The sequence below is a fragment of the Halichoeres trimaculatus genome, unplaced genomic scaffold, assembly GCF_033239565.1.
Source record: "Halichoeres trimaculatus isolate MK-OKI-2021-1 unplaced genomic scaffold, fHalTri1.1 fHalTri1_scaffold_8, whole genome shotgun sequence".
In the NCBI taxonomy this organism is placed as follows: Eukaryota; Metazoa; Chordata; class Actinopteri; order Labriformes; family Labridae; genus Halichoeres; species Halichoeres trimaculatus.
Genome location: NW_027437186.1, coordinates 19,507,016 through 19,528,089, shown reverse-complemented (window position 1 = coordinate 19,528,089; position 21,074 = coordinate 19,507,016). Strand labels below are relative to the sequence as shown.

Here is a 21,074-nt window from a genome sequence, read left to right as displayed (position 1 = left end):
TATTAAAGGTTTTAGTTATACAGGTGATGGATAAAAGTGTCATCCTGGATTCTTGGCTTTCATGAAGCTGTATAAACTGAAATTAACGTAGATTTTGCTTGTATGAGAAATTTAAAGTTTCTTTCTGTGCAGTTTGAGCTGGTCTTTTTCCTTCTGTTTCCAGCCTTATCCAAGAGCTACTTACATGTGAAATATACTCCAGCTTTCTGATTTGGAGCTATGCAAAGGTAATTTGTAAATAAAACAAGTGTTTAGCCTCAAGATGTTTCTTCAATTATACTTCCTTTGTTAAGTCAGTCAAGATTTTACTTGTTCTCATCTTTCCAGCAACACATATCTTGCTCATTCATAAACATGTGTACATTTACAGAAGATAATCTTTTCTTTTATATAATATACTGGCTTTTTATAATTCAGTAATATCACATAAGAGGGAGTTAGATTTTTCGGAACATCAGCACTTGCTGTGGCTCGATCATAAGCCCAAGGCCGCATGCAATGGGTAAGAAACATCCAAATAGTTATTCTTTTTCTTAACCTGAAGCAAGGAGATGTAAGGGAGAAATTAGTGATATTCTCTACATTTGCACCCACTGAGAGTCCCTTGTCCAATCAGATTAGTTGGCTAGGACGACATATTTTATGATTATTATACCACTTCAATAATCGTCTCCAAACAGTTGCAAAAAATGTTCAAGAAAGTATGATCCAAAGAACTAAGTAAATCAACGATATGAATCTATTGAGACGCTGTTGTATGACCCCAAGAGAACGATATAATTGATAATAATAATAATTTAACGTGGAGCTATACATTCTAAGTCGGTATCATAGAAAACTCTTAAAATAAATCACTCGATCAGGGGAGTTTGAAGCTGAAAAATGTACTCTGAGGGAGCGCCTGTCATTTGAACGGCTGTCAGCCACACACCGGATGAGCACCCTTCCCCTCCTCCTCTCGGCCGGGTTGGTGTGTCTTCCTTCCGGCTTGCCGAAGAAAGTTGAGGGAGGTTCAGCGGCAACTGGGGCTTTTTACATAATGGACAGCCAGGGAAGGAAAGTGGTGGTCTGTGACAATGGGACCGGGGTAAGTTCGTCGTGTTGGTGTGACCTGTTGTGAAGTGGTGGCTTGCTTCAAACGGAGCCGTTGTGTTAAATATTCGCTGGAACAGGAAGTGGGGCTATCAGCGTATGAGCTAGCTAGCATAAACTGGGTGGGTAGCTAGCTAGCCTGTTAGCCAGCTCATTTTCATTCATCCAGACCCGACACGGAAACAGCACACAGGGATGGTGTAAGTGTTCGGGCAGAAGCTGGATACATATCTCTTACTATCACACCCCAGCTTATCGAAATATCACAGGCGATTTGCTGCTCACTTGCAACTAGCGGTTACTAAGCTAAGGGAGCTAACTAGCTAGCTGCTGGTTAACAGGAATAAGTTAACAGCTGGCTGTCTGCTTTTGCTCCGCTGTCTGGCTGCTGCGTCCGCCTTTCCGTGATTTGATTTGTAGAGTTCACAGACTTACAGCTTCGGCTATACATTTTTTTGATATATTGCAAAGGGTGCATCTCGATTATTCAGTCTAAGTCACGGTCGACTAGTTAAATGTAACGCTAGCTAGGCCGTGTCAGTTTAATAAAGGAACCAGCTTCGTGGTTTCCTGTCAGCTAACTAGAAGACAGTTCAGTCTTTGATTATGAAAATATTAAATCACTCACTTTTGTCTTTACTCTGGCATATTACAAAGCTTATTGCGTGAGCAGATACTTGTGGTAATTGTAGATGTGTGACACCGTTATTATACAATAGTTAACTGTGATCGGACAAGAGGCATTTCATCACTTCTGATATAGAGTGCAACATCACGGTGACACTCCATCTGAATACACGTATTTCGAATAAGCAGTGTTTGTCTCGATTAATCGATCTGAGTCCACAGTGTAGCAGTATGACTCAATTTTACTGGTCAAAGCATACAGTAAAACATAAATACAAAATTTAGCATTCAACTTTGCTGCTCTGTGGCACCCATAGTCAGAAAGTAACAGTACAGCTGCATGACTCAATTGCTTGGCCACAGTCCAGTTTCAGTTAACTCGTCAAACTTGTTGAATTAGTACATCAGAAAAAATGAAAAGCTTTGTGATAAATATTCACAACTACCATTTGCTTCTTGTTGAACAACATCAGTGTCACACAAAGTCTAGATGTTGATCAACAGCACTGCTGTAATTAACTTTTTCACTTGGCTCTCTGCCTCCTGCCAATGACCGAATCATAGTGTACTGTTAGAGGTATTACATCACTGCTCTCTTGAGATATTGCTCAATTGTGAAACATGTATTTCTGCAATGTCGAGGAGACAGTTGTGTGTGTTGTTGTCACGTCAGCTGGCAGGCGTAATGGTTAAATGGGCTGTTGAATGTAGGTTGGTTTAGTGTGTTGTGCTTGAACAACAAATAAAGTTTTTAAGGTATCTGGATTTCATTTGTGTTTTATTTTTAAGGGTTAGTCATTGCATACATGTTAAGCTGCCTCTAGGACTTCCTTTCAAAACCGTGTCAGCAGTCAAAGAGGATGTTGGCTCAGCATGCCGCTGACTAATAAGGCTTTTTTTTTTTGAGATGTGACTTTTTCAAGAAGTGCACCGTGCGTCAACAGCCAAAATAAACCCTGCCCCGTATCAAGGTTGAATTTAGAAGTCAAGAGGAAGTGAGAAAAGTCTAAACCACAGACACGTATGTTGCTCACACACTTTCATAGCCTCATAGTCCACAGCAAAATCACTCAGTTAGGTTTGTTATTTGATACCTGCAAGTACATACAGCTTTGAAAAAGGATGAACGCAGCTCTAAATTGTCCCCTGGTGAATTCAGCCTCACATTCCTTCACAAAAATGCGCAATAGAGGGTGAACTGGTTCTGTAAGATGATCAGTCAGCAACATTTCTACTGCTTCACCTGTTACTCCTACCATCTTCCTTCACCGAATTCCTCTGTGCAATGTGACACTGCACCATGGAGTTGATTCATTGATTCTGGCTGGTTGAACGATAATCTTGACTTGGTTATCTTCAGTTTACATTGGTCACATGCGCTGATGCAAAAAACACAATCATGCTTCATCTTGTGTGGTACTCAGGCTGATTTTGAGAGATATTGTGATGTGATGCTGTTTGAAGAAGTTGTGATGAGAATTTTTGACACACATAAAAAGTGATCAAACTTTGTAATTAGGCCTGTCAGGATTACAAATTTTGCTAGACGATAATTTTCCAAAATATTATTGTTGATAAATGATATTATTGTCAATATTATTATTATTATTTTTTCTCCCATTGTTTCATTGATGTAATTATGATAAATGGGATAATAAAGTGAGTACACCATATCTAAAGCAAGAAACTTTAATTTTTTAAGAGTATTAAACTGTAATTAAAAGGTCAGGATCTTTTAAATAAAATAAATTAAACAAAAAAATAATAAATTTAACAAACAAGAATGAGAGAAAAAATACAATGAAAATGAAATGGACTCTCTTTTGGGGAAAAAGACATGTCAATGAAAATAATTGATACTAATTAAAAACAATAAAACATAGACCCTGTCTCTAAAGAAAAAACAAAACTCCACCTCCCCTTCTTCTTCGTCGCCACTTTCAAACAAATGTGACATATCAGCTCGTTGGTGTTCATGAGCTCACACTTTGTTCATTCTGATAAAAAAACAAAATATTCCCACACTGGGACTGTGGCAGGCAGCTTAAGAACCGTATCTTTCTTGCCATCACTTATATTAGCGTGTGTTTCCTCCTTACCCCTCAGAACGATGCTTCAGCTCTCTCCGTGTGTACGCGCGAGCAGCTCTGTCAAAAGATGCCAAAGATCGCATTTTTGACAGATGCTCACTCGGCTATAAATCCGTTATAGAACCTATGCACCCCAATGTTAGGAAAGATAGACGTGGTGAGCCATCTTCTCATTCAGCCTCTTTGGTCGAAAGAGAGGAGGAAAACAAACATGCATGCACGTGTCAGTTTATCGAGGCTGGCAAACTTACCGAGGACGTTTTATATTTATCGTTCGGTTAATCGACTTATTGATCATCGTGACAGGCCTTTTTGTAATCTTGTAAAAGACAGGCTCTGGTACATTTTTTCCTGATCATAGATTCCTCTTTTTTTACAGTTCAGTGATTTTATTCCCTGAGCTCATGTAATTGTTTTTAGCTGAGTGTATTGAGCAGAAAGGGCCTTGACCTGCTTTGTCTTTCTGTCCACACAGCATCAAGGATTAACTCCAGGGCTATAAACACAAACTTACTTCAGAAACAGTGATGTTGGATTTTTGTCCGTGTGTTACTGTTTGAGGACTGTGATCACTGAAGACGTTTACGGACTGAAATAATAAATGGATAAAATGAATATGTTCCTGCACAAGTAAATCTTGCAACCATGTCACCAGAGACATTTTTTTTATCTCAGCCTGTACTCGTCTGTATCTGTTTTATCACTGTTAATGAAGACCAGTTTTATTAGCAGGCTGACGTTTAAGTTGTTCTCTTTCTATCGCACAATTAATCTCATCTGTATCTAAAGACATTTCCTCACCATTCCCTCTGTAACCACTGCTGTGGCAATCTGTTTCTCTCTCTCTCTTAGTTTGTCAAGTGTGGCTATGCAGGCTCCAACTTCCCAGAGCACATCTTCCCTGCGCTTGTTGGGAGGCCAATCATCCGCTCGACAGCTAAAGTTGGAAACATTGAGATCAAGGTAAGAACTGGTCCACCTGATGTCCGGGAAATGACCGTTTAATTTGCCAGGAACGCTGTTATTTGAAAGTTGAACGTTGAATCTGCTCAGAAGGCCAATAACAATGAAATTTCGTTCCACAGTCTAGTTAAGCTCTCCACCTTGTGCAAACAAAAGTCCTCACAGTGCATTCCTACTGATAGCATTTTACAAAAGAAGCTGTAAACTGAGATAAAAGAGATCTAGCTGTCTGGAGTCTTCCCTCTGTTTAAGCATGAAGCCTTTTCTCTTCATGTCTCCCTCTTCTTTTTTATTATTTTCTTTATTCGTCTTTTTATTTAATATTTACCTTCCTCTTCCTCCATGTTTTGTTCCCCCACGATGAAGTAGAATGCCCGGAAGATGGTAAGTTCAGGTTGGTGTGTGCCTCCTGGTCTTGCCTGCTCCAAGAGATGTGTCATGATTTGATTTATACTCAAAAAAATTAAGCTTTTTTTTTTTTTGTTTCAGTTGTTTCGTTTGTTGTTTTCCTCAGTGTGCTTTCTCTCACCTCGTTTACTTACACAACATGTCCATTCTTCTACATCATATGAGGTTTGCGAATCGAAGCGTTTCGGGCCAAATGAGTGTCTGAGAATAAGAGAGATGTGCAGCCCGTACATTTATGTACCCTCTGCTGGCTGAGAGAAATGGTTGTGCAGAAATGGCTGTGATGAATCATTGGCCAGCTGTTATCGATGGAGCCCTAAAAGAGATTTTGGCCTGATTCCACTTTCACAGTCTCTGATCTGCTGGTTCATCCTGACAGCTACACCTCCCCTCAGTCCTACTGCTATTTAAAGAAACAGTCAAACAGCTTCAGCTCAAAGAAGTGAAACTGTCAGATGCAGCCACAATGCAAGCTGCTGAATGATAAGTTATTTATATGAACACAGCTCATCTCTATTTACCGTACTGTCATGACTCCAGGGATATATCATCTAAGTAATGTCCACTTGTGTTTACTTTAGTACCTGTGCTGGGAGTCACCGTTATAAGTGCTGAGGAAGTGTCCACGCTAAAGGATGCATGGCAGACAGCTGAAAGTTGTAGACGGAAGCACATCTGTTTTTCTTTTTACTTTTTTGTTATTGAGACCACATGGAGGCAAAGCCTTTGACTGGTACTTTGTTTAATGCCAAAGCTCACAGGATGAACCCATAAAATGGCGGCCTTCAGTAGTCGTTTGATGTCTCCAAATGGAACGTGAGATGCTTGACTGTGTGGCTAACACTTAGCTCTAACCCAGCAGTTGTTTACATTGCAAGGCAGCCTTGCATGCAGCGAGTTGAATGTTGCTAAAACAAGCGGTTTACTGGTGCTAGAGGGAAACACAAGTGTTTCCAGGTGGAGGTGCATGGAAAAAAATGGCTTGATGTGCATGCTGGGTAACTGAGTTTTAGAGTTAAAGAGCTACCCTTGGAGAGGACGACAAACAGATGACTTGTATCTAGGCCTGTCACGATAACAAATTTTGCTGGACGATAATTTTCCAAAATATTATTGCAGATAAACAATATTATTGTCAATATTATTTTGATTTTTTTTCCATTTTTTCATTGATGTAATTATGATAAATGGGATAATAAAGTGAGTACACCATATCAAAAGCAAGAAACTCTAATTTCTTAAGAGTATTTAACTGTAATTAAAAGGTCAGGGTCTTTTAAATAAAATAAATTAAACAAAAAATATAATAATCTTCTTCGTCGCCACTATTTTCAAACAAATGTGACATATCAGCTCATTGGTGTTCATGAGCTCACACTTTGTTCATTCTGATAAAAAACAAAATATTCCCACACTGGGACTGTGGCAGGCGGCTTAAGAACCGTATCTTTGGTGCCATCACTCATATTAGCGTGTTTCCTCCTTACCCCTCAGGACGCTCGCTTCAGCTCTCTCCGTGTGTATGTGCGAGCAGCCCCGTCGCAAAAGATGCCAAAGATCCCATTTTTGACAGATGCTCACTCCGCTATAAATCCGCTAAATCTGCTATAGAACCCATGCACCCCGATGTTAGGAAAGATAGACGTGGTGAGCCATCTTCTCATTCAGCCTCTTTGGTCGAAAGAGAAGAGGAAAACAAACATGCATGCACGTGTCAGTTTATCGAGGTTGGCAAACTTACCGAGGACGTTTTTATTTATCGTTCGGTTAATCGACTTATTGATTATCGTGACAGGCCTACTCGTATCAGTGTCAGTTAAAGCTCAATAATCCAGTTTGTCTGATTGTATGAGACCAGCAGGTCGAGGGTGCAAGTGGAAATGTCTGTCACACTGCCCTACAGCAATACCCAGTCACAAAGATCTTAGACCCTCTCTGAGTGATCCATTTGGGTTTCACTGTACTGCAGAGCCTCCAATCTTTTATCTCTGCTGCTCTTTGACTTCTCTCTCCAGGACCTGATGGTGGGAGATGAGGCCAGCGAGCTGCGCTCCATGCTGGAAGTCAACTACCCCATGGAGAATGGCATCGTCAGAAACTGGGATGATATGAAGCACTTGTGGGATTACACCTTTGGCCCAGAGAAGCTCAACATCGACTCCCGCAACTGCAAGATACTTCTTACCGAGCCGCCCATGAACCCCACTAAGAACCGCGAGAAGATCATTGAAGTATGCTCATGTTCATTTTTCATGTGAAGGTTGTTGAATGTTTCAGAAGATCCTCTTCGATCAATTTCATTGATGAAAGCTAATACATGAGTCCCTTTTTATCCTGATAAACAAAGTATGAAATAGATTACGTCTAAATTACCTATGTCTCTGTGTTTTTAAGGCATTCCAGGAGTGCCTCTTCCATGAATGTTTACGTTCACTTCTGTATTATAAGATGTTTGATGTAATCTGTCTTGTAGGTGATGTTTGAGACATACCAGTTTGGCGGAGTCTACATTGCCATTCAAGCTGTGCTGACACTGTATGCTCAAGGTCAGAAAACACATGCTACTAACGATCACTCTAGTTTACCTGACTTGTGACTCCTAAGTTTTCTTATCAAACCTCCTTAAAATTTCTAAGTTTCAATGCACGGTCTGTGTTAACTAGAACATGTGTGTGTTTGTTTGTGTGTGTGTTTCAGGCCTTCTGACTGGTGTGGTGGTTGACTCAGGTGACGGTGTGACACACATCTGTCCAGTGTACGAGGGTTTCAGCCTGCCCCATCTGACAAGACGCCTGGACATCGCAGGCAGGGACATTACCCGCTACCTCATCAAGGTATCTTGTCCATCATGATGGTAGCTGGGTCCCAAATCACTCCCTACTCACTTTATAGTGCAGTACGCCATCTTATGGGACTCTCTGAATTCTGAGTGTGTTATTTCACCCTATATAGTGGACTTATTGTTTCCCACAGTGCACTGTGAAAAACAGCTAACTGAGCAATACATCCATGAGCAATGGTACACGCTCTTCCTGCATCTTTCTTATTCTCTCATGTCTTCTGCAGTTGTTGCTGTTGAGGGGTTATGCCTTCAACCACTCCGCAGACTTTGAGACTGTGCGCATGATGAAGGAAAAGCTGTGCTATGTCGGCTACAACATCGAGCAGGAGCAGAAGCTGGCTCTGGAGACCACTGTGCTGGTGGAATCATACACGGTAAATACTGATACATCGGAATTTCTCCTACAAGCAAATACTGACAAGTTCATCAGCAGAGCACAGCTTGAGAATATCAGGGCTGGTACTGATTCCAAAAGTTGGAGTTCCTGTGAACTCTTGATCTCAGACGACTTTAGTGATACGCTAAATCTTCATCTCTCTTTTACTGATCTAAACATCACAGAAACTTTTTTGTGTACTACCCCCCCCCCCCCCTTTTTTTTTTTTTTAACAGTCAAATATTGAATAAAATATTCACTATTAAATATTAATTCACGTTTAGATAATTTTCAACATTGGAAAGTCAGTCATGTCTCCGTTACATTTGCCAAAAGAATCATCATCAGGCAATTTTCTGTTCTTTCATGGCAAAAACTGCTTTACTTAAATACATGACTACTATTTAATTAATTACACAAACTGCTGGAAAATTAGTGAAGTAAAAAAAAAAAAAATAACGATTCTAAAATTAAAAGGCATTTTCAATAAAAATTAGGGCTGTCATTTTAACGCGTTAATTAAATTAATTAATTACACCGCAAATTAACGCGTTATAAAAATTAACACAGATTAATCTGGATCACAAACCTGCGGGGAGTTCAAAGATGCACTTATTTTGTTAAATGTCTGGCATTTAAAACCCGTTTGTCCTACTTGGAAAAATGTTATTTAAGTACAACTGATCCAAAAGCAAAAAAATGGGAATTAAAAACTCAATCTCGCGAGTTTGTTAAACGGAATCATACAATACTGTTTGGACAAGAGCTGTTGAGTAAGCAGCATGTATTGCGTAGGTACACAGGCAGTCAGTGCTCTGTCTTTATTAAGACAATGATGTGGCTATGCTGTTTATTACAAAAACCTCTTTAACTGCTGCTTAGCTTATCATTAGCTTTTGTCATTTTCATTCAGTGTGTGGATACTGTATCAACTGTAAAGTCAGTTTCCGAACAAACAAACTGCTGCCCTCATCTGGAGAGTCTGTGCATTGTTGAGCTGTGCCACTTGTCTGTTGATTAGGAGAAAACTATTTTCAGACCTCCAGGAATACTTGATTTGTTTGGTTAACTTTCTTATGCTCACCACAAGCACCTTCATTTCTAGGGATGGGTACCTTTTAAGTTTGAAACGATATGGTACTGATGCCTGGTACTTGGCAATCTGTATCAGTACTGGACAGTACCAAATATAGTATCTTTTTGTGTTTGTGTGGTAACAAATATGAATTTGTTTAATAATGAAATCTCATCAATTTTCAATTTAACATATTTATTTCTTAATATATGAACTTGCTGTGTTCATGTCCAGCATGGAAAATCATCTACTCTTTCACTCCCTCACAGTCACAAGGATGCGTTTAGGTACCTAAACATGGTACCATTTGATTTTATGTAAATTGGTACTAGATACAACAGTTGGATTTCAGTACCTGTAAAAGTACCTGATTTGGTGCCCATCTCATTTCACATTTCTGTTTAAATTAGTGTTGGTGAAAAAGATTCCTCCCAAAGCGTTTTTGATTCAAAAAGGCAGTATTTGAAAGTAATCAGAACTAATGGGATAACTAAGTCTGCGTTTGTGCTGAGCTAAGTAGACTACCACATGCCTGTTGTTGGCTCTGTTGGCTGCTAAAGCACCGGGCAGTGCTGCTGACTAACTGTTTTCTCTGGGACTCAAACAAATGGGGGTGCACCGCTCCTCCACCTGGCTTGCTTTTCTTTCCAAGGCCCTTTTTCCCCGCAGAGGGAACCACAATCTAAAAGCAGATTCTGGAGTCTGTGTTCCTGCACGCCTTAGCGAGCACATGTTGTGTCTCAAAGCTCACTGACCATGAGTGTTTGGGTTAGTGTAGGCGACTGCATGTGTGTAGGTGTGTGAACATGTAAGCGTAAAGATGGTTTTGTGTGCCAGAGTGTGCCGAAACAAGGAGGGCAATGTAACTGTGGCCGAAAGGGCCCTGAACTGTGCGTTACATCATTTCCTGTGCAGCCACTCTGTGGCGGTGGCTGGGCCCCGTTTCCTCCCACTGCCCTCAGCTGAATGAAGCCTTTTTATTGTCCCCCACACACACACATGCACTCTGCTCAGTTCAGTCAACACTCTCTGGGCTTTGACTAGATCTCTAGTATTATTAGAGCCTCATAGGACTCCTGTTTTCTAACTACATTGAGCGCACAAAGGGTTGATTGAGGAATTTATTTTCATACTTTGCAAAAAAACATTGACCAGCATCATTCTTGATTCTTACATTCAAGATTTCTGACTCTCTGTTGAGTCATCCATTAAATCCTCCCTCTTCAGCGGTGTCACATTTTCTTCTTCCATTCTCTTTTTATCTCCTGCCTCCCACACATCACCAGCTGCCAGATGGTCGTGTGATCAAGGTGGGAGGAGAACGCTTTGAGGCCCCGGAGGCTCTGTTCCAGCCCCACCTCATCAACGTGGAGGGTGTCGGGGTGGCCGAGCTCCTCTTCAACACCATTCAGGCGGCAGACATAGATACCAGGTGAGGCCATCTGAAGTGCGCACACACATACACACCTGTGGAGTTTGCGTTTCCACTCATCTAAATACATATTTAAAAGCACACACACACGGACAAAGACACGCACATCATTTTTTCTGGCCAGCAGTGCTCTCATTGATGCAACAGAAGGTTTTAGACATCAAAGTAAATATTGCTTACGCTGAATGGAAAGAATGAAAATTGAGCCGTGGGTATGTATAAATGTGGAAATATCCAGGGAAATGTTCCTTTGGAAATCTAGCCGGTCATAATTTGTTCCTTGTTGTTGGAGTTTCTTGATGTATTGTTTAGATTTCACCTCAAGTAACCCAAAGACTTTATTCTGCTCAGTCTTAACAGTAAATATTTAACATTTGTCTACTTAGAAAAGAAAACTATGCCTGCAGTGTGATTCATCTTTTTTCTGTCTGTCCCTGACATCAGGCCTGAGTTCTACAAACACATTGTGCTGTCCGGAGGCTCCACCATGTACCCAGGCTTGCCTTCTCGTCTGGAGAGGGAGCTCAAGCAGCTGTACCTGGAGCGCGTGCTCAAGGGAGACGTGGAGAAGCTTTCGGTGAGACGTACATCTTAACATTTGCAATTCTTTGATGCAGTTTCCAGTGTGGCTGTGACTTTTCAAACTGTCCATGCGCCATCATTCTCAATTAAAACTCACTGTAACTGATGTCTTCTGCGCATTCAGGTGAGACAAAGATGAGCTCTGGCTTTACTTACCATCTGTTTCACACACATCTGGAAGGTTTAGGATCTTAACTTTATCATTTTGTGATGCCCCAGACTGGTGCAGTGTATACAGTACACCACCAGGTGGTGATAGAGGTTAAGAAAGATTGATTGAACATAAACTGAGGACTAAAATACAACATTTGAGCAATATTCTTTTAATACCACAATCACTCTTTGAAAATCAGGTGCTAATTGAAATTACAAAGTCAGTGTCCCGCAGACACTGATGATTTTACACAGAGCCTCTTTGTAAACAAAGGGTTCACAGATGACTCATAAGTTAAATAACTCATGGTGTGCTTTACTTTTTCTGGCCACAGCTGAAGCCTACTTCAGTTTCTCCACACAGTTAATCTAATACAGTGAAAAAAAAATAGTGGAATGTCTTTTCTCACCTAATAACATTAGACAAGTTAATTATATAATAATAATAATAATAATAACTTTATTTATATAGCACCTTTTAAAAACACAAGTTTACAAAGTGCTTTAACATAAACATAAACGTAAGCACACACACAAAAAAATAAATAAATAAAATAAAATAAAAATAAATAAATAAAACCAAGCACAAAAACAAAACACACAGTTCAAGACGCACTTGTGGAGAAAGACATCATGTATGAGGGCAACAGGAAGCATAGTCAGGGACCCAGACTATACAGGAACCATACAACGTAAAATGAGACCATGAGGACTGGGATAAAAGCTAAAACATAAACTCAGTGAGATAAAGGAGGAAAAGGCAATGGAAAGTGCAATAAAAGACAGTTACAAACATCAAATATAAATATAAAAAAAAAACGAAAGATAAATATAAACAGAATAATGATGTTAGATAAACGAAAAATAAGAATAAATAAATAAATAAATAAATAAGTAAGAGAGCAAAAAATGAAAGAATGAAAGAATGAAAGACGAAAGACGGCATCACATAAAAGCCAGCCTATAAAAGTGGGTTTTTAAAAGTGATTTAAAAGAACCAACAGACTCTGCATGCCTTATCTCCTCTGGCAGGTCGTTCCAAAGTCGAGGAGCTCTGACAGAGAAAGCTCTGTCACCTTTCGTTTTGAGCCTTGACTTTGGAACGACCAGGAGACCTTCGCCAGAGGATCTGAGGCTGCGAGCTGGCTCATATTTAATTAAAAGCTCAGAAATGTAAGTAGGAGCACGTCCTGTGAGAGCTTTAAAAGTGATCAATAAAATCTTAAAATCAATTCTAAAACTGACAGGAAGCCAGTGGAGGGAGGCTAAAACTGGTGTGATGTGATGCCGTCTATTAAAACCAGTTAAAAGCCTAGCTGCTGCATTCTGTACTAGTTGGAGGCGAGAGAGAGATTTTTTGTTTAAGCCAGGTAGGAGGGAGTTACAGTAGTCCAGTCTGGAAAAAATGAAGGCATGAATTACTTTCTCAAGATCTGGAGGGGTGAGTATTTGTTTGATTTTTGAAATGGAGCGCAGATGGAAGAAACAAGACTGGGTGATTTTATTGATGTGGGTGGAGAAGGTGAGTTCGGAGTCAAAGATGACTCCTAGATTTCTGGCTGAAGGTTTAATGTTTAATGAGAGTGGACCGAGAGAGGACTGTATCAGGGGGGAATTTGGTATGTTACAGAGAATTATTTCGGATTTTGAGTTGTTTAGTTGAAGAAAATTTTCTGCCATCCAACAATTGATATCATTGAGACAGTTCATGACAGCAGCTAGGCCCTGTGTGTCCTCAGGTCTCAGGGGAAGGTATATCTGTGTGTCGTCCGCATAGCAGTGAAAGGAGACCTGGTGGCGCTGAATTAGATGGCCAAGGGGCAGCATATAAATAGAAAATAAAATTGGACCTAAAACTGAACCTTGTGGTACACCACAGGCAATGGTGGAAGTAGAGGAGCTGTGATTGCCTATGGTGACCGCAAAGGTTCGCTCTAAAAGATAAGACTGAAACCAGCTAAGTGCAGTGTCCTTGATACCCACCCAGTTTTTGAGTCGTTTAATTAAAATAGCGTGGTCAACTGTGTCAAAAGCTGCACTGAGATCTAAAAGGATTAAAATTGAGCCCTCCCCTCTGTCTGCTGCTAAAAGAAGATCATTGGTCACTCTGAGGAGGGCTGTCTCAGTGCTGTGACCTGTTCTAAAACCAGACTGGAATTTCTCAAAGAGGTTATTATCAGACAAAAAACTTAAAAGCTGTGAAGAAACCACCTTCTCTAAAAGTTTGGATAAAAATGGAAGTTTTGAAATCGGTCTAAAATTGTTAAAATCAGTGGGATCAAGGTTTGGTTTCTTTAAAAGGGGTTGGACGACAGCGTGTTTGAAAGCAGAGGGAAATACTCCCTCTGACAAAGAACTATTAATGATAGATAAAATGCTGGGTCCAACCGTTTTAAAAACCTCTTTGAGAAATCTGGTGGGGATAAAATCAAGACTGCACGTAGCTGGTTTCATATGGGCTAAAATATCTGATAAAAAGGGTAAGGACACCGGCTCAAAACTGCTAAAATACTGAAGAACTATCCTGCTTATGGCTAACGGGAGATCAGGAGGAGAGATCTGTTGCCGAATGTCCATTACCCTGTTCGTAAAATGAGTTAAAAACTTCTCACACATGTCCTGAGAAGCGTCAGTAAAATAAGAGGGGGAGGGGTTAGTGAGGGAATCTAAAACCTTAAATAAAACTCTGGGGTTAGAATGATTGACTAAAATCAAATTAGAATAAAATGCTGCCCTTGCATCTTTAACAGCCCTCTGGTAGTTTTTCATGGATTCTTTCCAGATGTTGTGAAAAACCACCAGCCCAGTCTTTTTCCATTTTCGTTCGTTTTTTCTACATAATCTCTTTAAAAAATGTGTGGACTCTGTAAGCCAAGGCTGGGGCTCTTTATTAGAGCTTTTTGCCTTTAGAGGAGCTACAGAGTCCAGGATGGTTCCACAAGTGCTGTTAAAAAGAGAGACAAGCTCTTCTGTGTTAAAAACAGGATTGAGATCTGGGTTGAAGGCTGTTAAAGATGCAGAAATAAAAAGCTCCGAAAACTTGCTAGCAGACATTGAATTGAAAACCCTTCGAAAAACTGGAGTATGATCGGTGAAAGAAGGCTGGGATAAAACCACAGAGAATAAAACCAGTTTGTGGTCTGACACACAGATATCCTTAGTTAAAACCCCAACAGGACTAAGTCCAGAAGATAAAACCAAATCTAGGCAATGTCCCTTTACATGGGTTGGTTCCTGTATTGCCTGGGTTAGATTAAAAGAGTCCAGAGTTTCAATAAAATCAGCGGTCATTGGATGAGAGGGACAACAAACGTGTACATTAAAATCCCCTACAATAAGAATTTTATCAAATTTACACATAAAAAGGGATAAAAACTCTGAAAACTCTTGAATAAAAACAGTGTTCGGTTTTGGAGGTCTATAGATGACTAAAATCAGGACAGGGTCTTTCAATTGAACAATAACAGCAAGGTGCTCAAACGAACTGAAGGTACTGAGGGTGATGGGGGTGCATTTAAAATCCTTCTTGTATATGACAGCCACCCCCCCTCCCCGACCTGACAGCCGGGGTTGATGGAGGTGAGTAAAACCAGGGGGGGTAGCTTCAATGAGAGAGGTGTAACTGTCCGGAGTGAGCCAAGTTTCTGTTAAAATAAAAAAGTCCAAGCAGTTTTGGGAAATAAAATCATGACATAAAAATGTTTTGTTATTGAGTGACCTGATGTTTAAAAGTCCACAGTTTGCAGGTTTGCTGTTAAAAGCAGGGCGGGGTAGCTGTGGAAGCAGGGGAACGAGGATGAGGTTTGAGGGGATACAGTTCCTGACTGGGTGAAAGTGAGGACGAGAGGAGGTGATGTGAACAGGAATTAAAGAACTGCTGATGTAACCAAACTTAGGGAGCAGAGGAAAAGGGGGATTGGCAGGTGAGTGGGCGGGGATTATTGGTGTGCTTTGTGATGAACAGGTGATACTGAGCGGAGGGGAGGGGGTGACCTGTTTGTGGGAGGATGAGCTGCTGAGAGCAGACTGTCAAACCGGTGAGGAGTGGATTTTGTACTGGAGATTGTGCGAAAGCATTTGGCTACCCCGCCTGTTGGGATGGATCCCATCATGTCTAAAAAGGGATGCTCGGTCCCAGAAGAGATCAAAATTGTCAATAAAATAAAAGTTGAGGGTGGGGCAGGTGAGTTGAAGCCAGGTGTGGAGGCTGAGTAGCCTGCTAAAACGTTCTGCTCCACGACCAAGTGTGGGGATCGGGCCAGAGATAAAAACTGTCTTTCCAGTGTCCTTGAGAACGTTAAAAAGCAAGTTAAAATCACTCTTTGTGACTTCGGACTGCTTTTTGGAGGTGTCATTAGAGCCGACGTGCACCACGATCTTCGAGACAGAGGAGGGGAGGGAGGGGAGTAAATGGAGGAGTTTGTCCAGAATAACGGGAACGGTGGCACCAGGAAAAGAGTGAGTAATGGCGTTAAAAAACCTGATGTACCTGGTTATGGAGTCTCCGATGATCAACGTGGTGGGGGGGAGAAGAGGACGAGGAGAAGAGCGCAATGAAGAGCGCGCGGTGATGCCTTCAGAGATCGGGTGTTTCACATGTGTGAAGGTTGACGCCGACGTACCAGGTGGAGTGAGGGTGTTTGAAGACGGGGGGAGCACCCCCGAGCGTCTGGAAACGGCCTCCTTAAGCAGCCGGCGGCGCTGCATCCCGGTCGAGGAGCGTGGCGCAGCCTGGCTCGAGGTGGCCATCCGCGGAGCCGACGCAGCAGAGGAGGGAGCCGCCTCCACTTGTGCTGATTCTGACGGGGATGGAGGAGCCCGTGCAGGGGCAGGATCAGCGGCGCGGACTTGAGCCCCATCTTTCAGGGCCGAGAAGCGGTTGGAAAGGGAGAGGCGAGGTGGTGAAGGCGCTCCCCCCACCGCGATGGTCCTCCGTCCGCGTTGCACAACCTCAGACCAGGCTTGGTGCCCCTGCGGCTTCGGTGTAGAGCAGTGGGCAGGGTGCGATGGGAATCCCCCTTCCATGACAGCATCGGAGTCCTCCGGCGGCCTCAGACCCTGACTGACCCCGTCCGTGTTGGGAGAGGTGGTGTAGCAGCCTGCCGGCTCCGCGCAGTGCCGCGGCGCGGGGGAGCGGATTGATCGTGCCGGGCCCTCGGCCGGCTCGTTGGCGGAGGAGTGCAGGGAGACTACCCAGGGTAGCGTGGCAGCGGAGGCCGAGACCAGCTGAGGAGCCAGAGCTGAGGGCGACAGGCCGGAGATCCTGGAGGCCTGCATAAGTGAAATGTGTTTTGCCTGAGCCGAGGCTATGGATATAAAGCCCTCCAGCAGCTTGTCCTTTTCCCGGACATCCTTTTGCAAACGGGAGAGTTTTTCTTCCAGCCGTGAGTTTTCTCTTTTGCATTCCACACACACAGCCATTTAGAGATTTTAAAAGCTTTTAGACCCACTCTTCCGGGTCTTGTTGGCGCAGAGGTGACGAGCCGCAGAAATTTTGTACTAAAATCAGCCGAAATGATTGTTCTTGTGGCTGAGAACTGAGGCCCAGTTTAAAATGTATCAAATCCAGCTAAAAGGTTAAAACAAGGTTAAACAAAAAACTATAAAAACTCGTTAAAAGTCTAGCTTTCCAGGAGAACATCTGGCGGGAGGAACAGACCCGCAATCTGTAAAGCCACAAAGGACTTTCTTCTTAGGTAGATACCCAAATATTCCCTCAAATTAAACACCAATCAAACCTGGCAGAAGATTTCCACAATGATCTTAAAAGATGTTAAACCAGTTCAGTTCTGTTGTATTCCTTATGCTCTATCTGATCATCTAAAAACACCTCGCAGTTTGTGGTTTGCATGTCTTAGCTGTTAATGTTTGGACATCTATTCATGTGAGCAACAAACACAACAAACAGAAAGTGTGTCTTTCACCATATTTGGTGAAAATATGAGTTTTTGGAGAATTCTGAGTTTTCAGTTTTTCTACTTTGAAGTAGTTTTACCACCGGAGACATTTTTTCTGACGTGAAGTGAAGCTGGATGTTTAATCAGACTTTGAATACAGTTGTTTTAAAACGGTGCAGTGCTGTATTAACTCTATATGACAGTGGTATTCTTTGATTTTATGTTCACTGCTTGTTTCCCCCTTAGGATGCCATTGTCATTTTATGCAAGTACTCTGCATGTAATAATGTAATTTTCTTTCCCCAGCACCAGCTGTGTAGCATAAGTGTGACAAAGTTTGATTCCTAAACATTTCCCTTTTTTTATTGGACTTAGTTAATCTGTCTTGATGTACATTCAACTTTAGATTGAATACTTATCCAGCTGCTTTTTACTCTATGCAAAGCTTTTAAAGCTGATTTGAGCTTGGATATGAAGAAGCTTAAATATTATTCTGTAAGTAGTAAAAATTAACTTGAATGTTTAAACAGCACTATAGTCTGTTTACTACAAACAAAAGCCTAAAAAGAGGAAATTAGGAATTTCTACTCGTTAGTAATTTTTGTGGCTTGCAGAAAAAAAACTGTTCACTATTGAGTGTTTTTTGTTTTTTTGCCATGTGGGGATGTTTGATATTATTCTGGCTTTTTAATCAGTACTAGGGATGTCCCGATATTACATTTTCACTTCCGATAGGATACTTATACTGCAGCATTGAGTATTGGCCGGTACCGATATTAATCTGATAGGATATCAGCATTAAACATGCATACTTTTATTACTTATTTTGTAGTATGTCTCTCATGTTAGAAAAGGCTTGATTAAGTGATATTATTCAAACATAGAACAGTAGTCAGCAACAGTAGGTATGAGGAAAAACTGACCCATTTATTATTAACCAATGGGTAACAGAAATGTTAACATTAAACATAAAAAATACTAGTAATTGAATAAAATAAAGAATAAATTAAAAGACCCAGAAAATAACCTAAATAAATCAAATAAAAGCAGCAGGGGCAGAGTCTGGAATGGACTGCTAATATCTGAGTGCTTATATCGGAGGTTTTAGATGCATTAGGATACGATACAGATATTTGTTTTTTTGCTGATATCGGACCGATATCTGATATTAATATCTGGCTGGGACACCTCTAATCAGTACCCTTTTTAACCTACAGAGAAGGCAAACCTATATGAACTTTAACAATTCAGTTCAATTCAACTCAAAAACTTTATTCCTGAGGGAAACTTAAAGTGTCAAACTATTTATGCTTGATGACTCCAACTGACAGTTTTCTGCCTGGGTCTGGCTCACTTTAAAGAATTAATGTTTGAAAAGTTGTGTAGTTTCAGATTTTATTACCATGTACATTTACACGCACAAGGAATTTGACCTGGTGTATTTGTGCTAAACCATTAACAAGGAAAACAGCACTGTCAATAACTTAAATAATGCAGAATAAGACGCTATTACAATAAAAAGAAGCCTTATAAATAAAGGTATATAATATAGAAAATTAAAAAATTAACAACACAAACTGTACAAAAGAATATGTCCTTAATTTACTGAAGTTTGATTAAAATGTCTGATAGAATGTCGTCAAAATGTCATTAAAGCCTCAAAATGAAGCTGATGAGTAGAGTAGAAACCCAGACAAGATAAAGGATTGGATTTTTATGGGATGTCCACCATATCATAACCAAGACTTTGGCTTCAGGACATTAATTGTTTACATAAAGAACTCTAATGAGTTTCTTTGTCCTCTTCTCTCGTAGAAATTTAAGATCCGGATTGAGGACCCTCCTAGGCGAAAGCACATGGTGTTCCTGGGCGGAGCCGTGCTGGCCGACATCATGAAGGACAAGGACAACTTCTGGCTGACCCGGGAGGAGTACCAGGAGAAAGGAGTCCGCGTGCTGGAAAAACTCGGAGTCACCGTCAGATAAAGCACTGGACGGACAGACCCAACACGCACGCACAAACACACACACATACAAACACATACAAATACACCTAAATAAAGGGGCGCACACACACACACACACACACACACACACACACACACACACACACACACACACACACACACTCTTGCATACATGGCATACACACATTTCCCCCTCTCCCACATTGCAGAGTATATATCTATTCATCCCTCCTCCTCTTCTCTCTTTTGAGCTTTTGATCCTCCTAAAACATCAGAAGGAATCGAGCCTCTATCTCCCTGCCCTCCTCTCCTCTTTCCTTTCTTATTTTCTTCTGGTTTGGGATTGGCGCACACTTCCCTTGATAGCCCCAAGAACCAATTCCACCTTCACACTGAAACCCTCTCCTTTGCTTAAACTAGAAAAATGAAGGGTTAATGCTGCCCTACCGGTGTATGTAGGAGTGTGATTTTCACAGAATTCTGGTGGTTTAACCTCTGCACGTTCACCTGCTCGTAGGTTTTGATGTGGGATAGATTTAGCAGGTAAACCCACCAGATACTGCAGTGAAAACTTCCTTCATTGAATAAACCTCTGGAAGGGATGAAGTGATGCAAAGTTTCTTTTCGGTGTCTGTAAAATCACAATCAGGGTCCACAACAAACAGCCACGGGCCGCTTTCAGCATCTGTTCCAGGTGAGCGAGAACTGATCACATTTTTATGTCGGTTTTTATAAACGATGTCATGACTTTTCTTTTCTCGGAGAGGGATGACTTTTTTTGGTTCTGCTTTACCTTTTTTTGTTGGATGTATGATTTATATCGTCAAATTTATTTCCTTAACTTTCTTCCCCATTGACTTTTTTTTTCTTGTTGCTGTGCACTACTACCATCCTAGTAAGGAGTGTTTCATGGTAACAGAAGTTCCTCCATGTTTTTATGAAGAATTGATGGTTGATTTCATAAAGGGACACATACACAGGGTAGAAGAGTTGACATCAGGGCTGTGTGACCGTGCTTTGTGGGCTTTGCGGGTGGTTAGACAATGATGGGATGTGGGTGGGGTGGAAGTGATACTATTTGTTCCTCATGCGACAGCCTCGCCTCTGCCTCCTCTAAACATGTATGAATGAACGGGTGCCAACAGTTGTTGCAATATTACAGACTGTGATGCCTTCAAAGCACCTTATCTGTCATATTCCTCCAGACCCACCCTAAAGCTTGGAGGCAGTTGCAGTTTGAGGATGATATCGATTGGCATCATGGCACAGCAGAAAACTAGGGATGAAAACGGTTTTATTGACGTCGAAACCCGGCAGAGACCATGTTTAAAATCTCCGGTGTTTCTCACCCAGTGGTTGACTTAATGATTACTGGAGGCACTTCGATTGAGTTAAATAAATGTGTATATTTTTTTTCCTTCTTTCCACGAACGCCTATCCAGTGCCAAGTGCAGTTAATGTTAACTGGATCTCTCATGTTTTATTGTCTTTCTTTTTTTGTTGCTGTTTTTATTTTCCTGTGTTGTTCATAGCATAACTGCCTAACGCTGATTTAAATAAAGAAAGTGAT

The 21,074-nt window shown here is 41.2% G+C and overlaps 1 protein-coding gene across 1 annotated transcript; it reads left to right on the top strand.

Annotated features, from left to right (window-relative positions):
• Nucleotides 1–929: 929 nt before the first annotated feature.
• Nucleotides 930–21,074, top strand: LOC141795255 (actin-related protein 2). Its single transcript, XM_074676072.1, has 9 exons — nucleotides 930–1,087; nucleotides 4,662–4,772; nucleotides 7,196–7,411; nucleotides 7,654–7,726; nucleotides 7,878–8,014; nucleotides 8,247–8,396; nucleotides 10,760–10,905; nucleotides 11,350–11,482; nucleotides 19,353–21,074. The coding sequence occupies exons 1-9, from the start codon at nucleotides 935–937 to the stop codon at nucleotides 19,521–19,523; spliced, it is 1,290 nt and encodes a 429-aa protein (XP_074532173.1). The 5' UTR covers nucleotides 930–934; the 3' UTR covers nucleotides 19,524–21,074.

Bases quoted from the DNA above. Each gene is read 5' to 3' on its own strand.
- LOC141795255 (XM_074676072.1), top strand. From the start codon at position 935: ATGAGCACCCTTCCCCTCCTCCTCTCGGCCGGGTTGGTGTGTCTTCCT. The intron at 10,906-11,349 runs GTGAGGCCATCT...CCCTGACATCAG, and splicing joins GCGGCAGACATAGATACCAG to GCCTGAGTTCTACAAACACA. The intron at 11,483-19,352 runs GTGAGACGTACA...CTTCTCTCGTAG, and splicing joins GAGACGTGGAGAAGCTTTCG to AAATTTAAGATCCGGATTGA.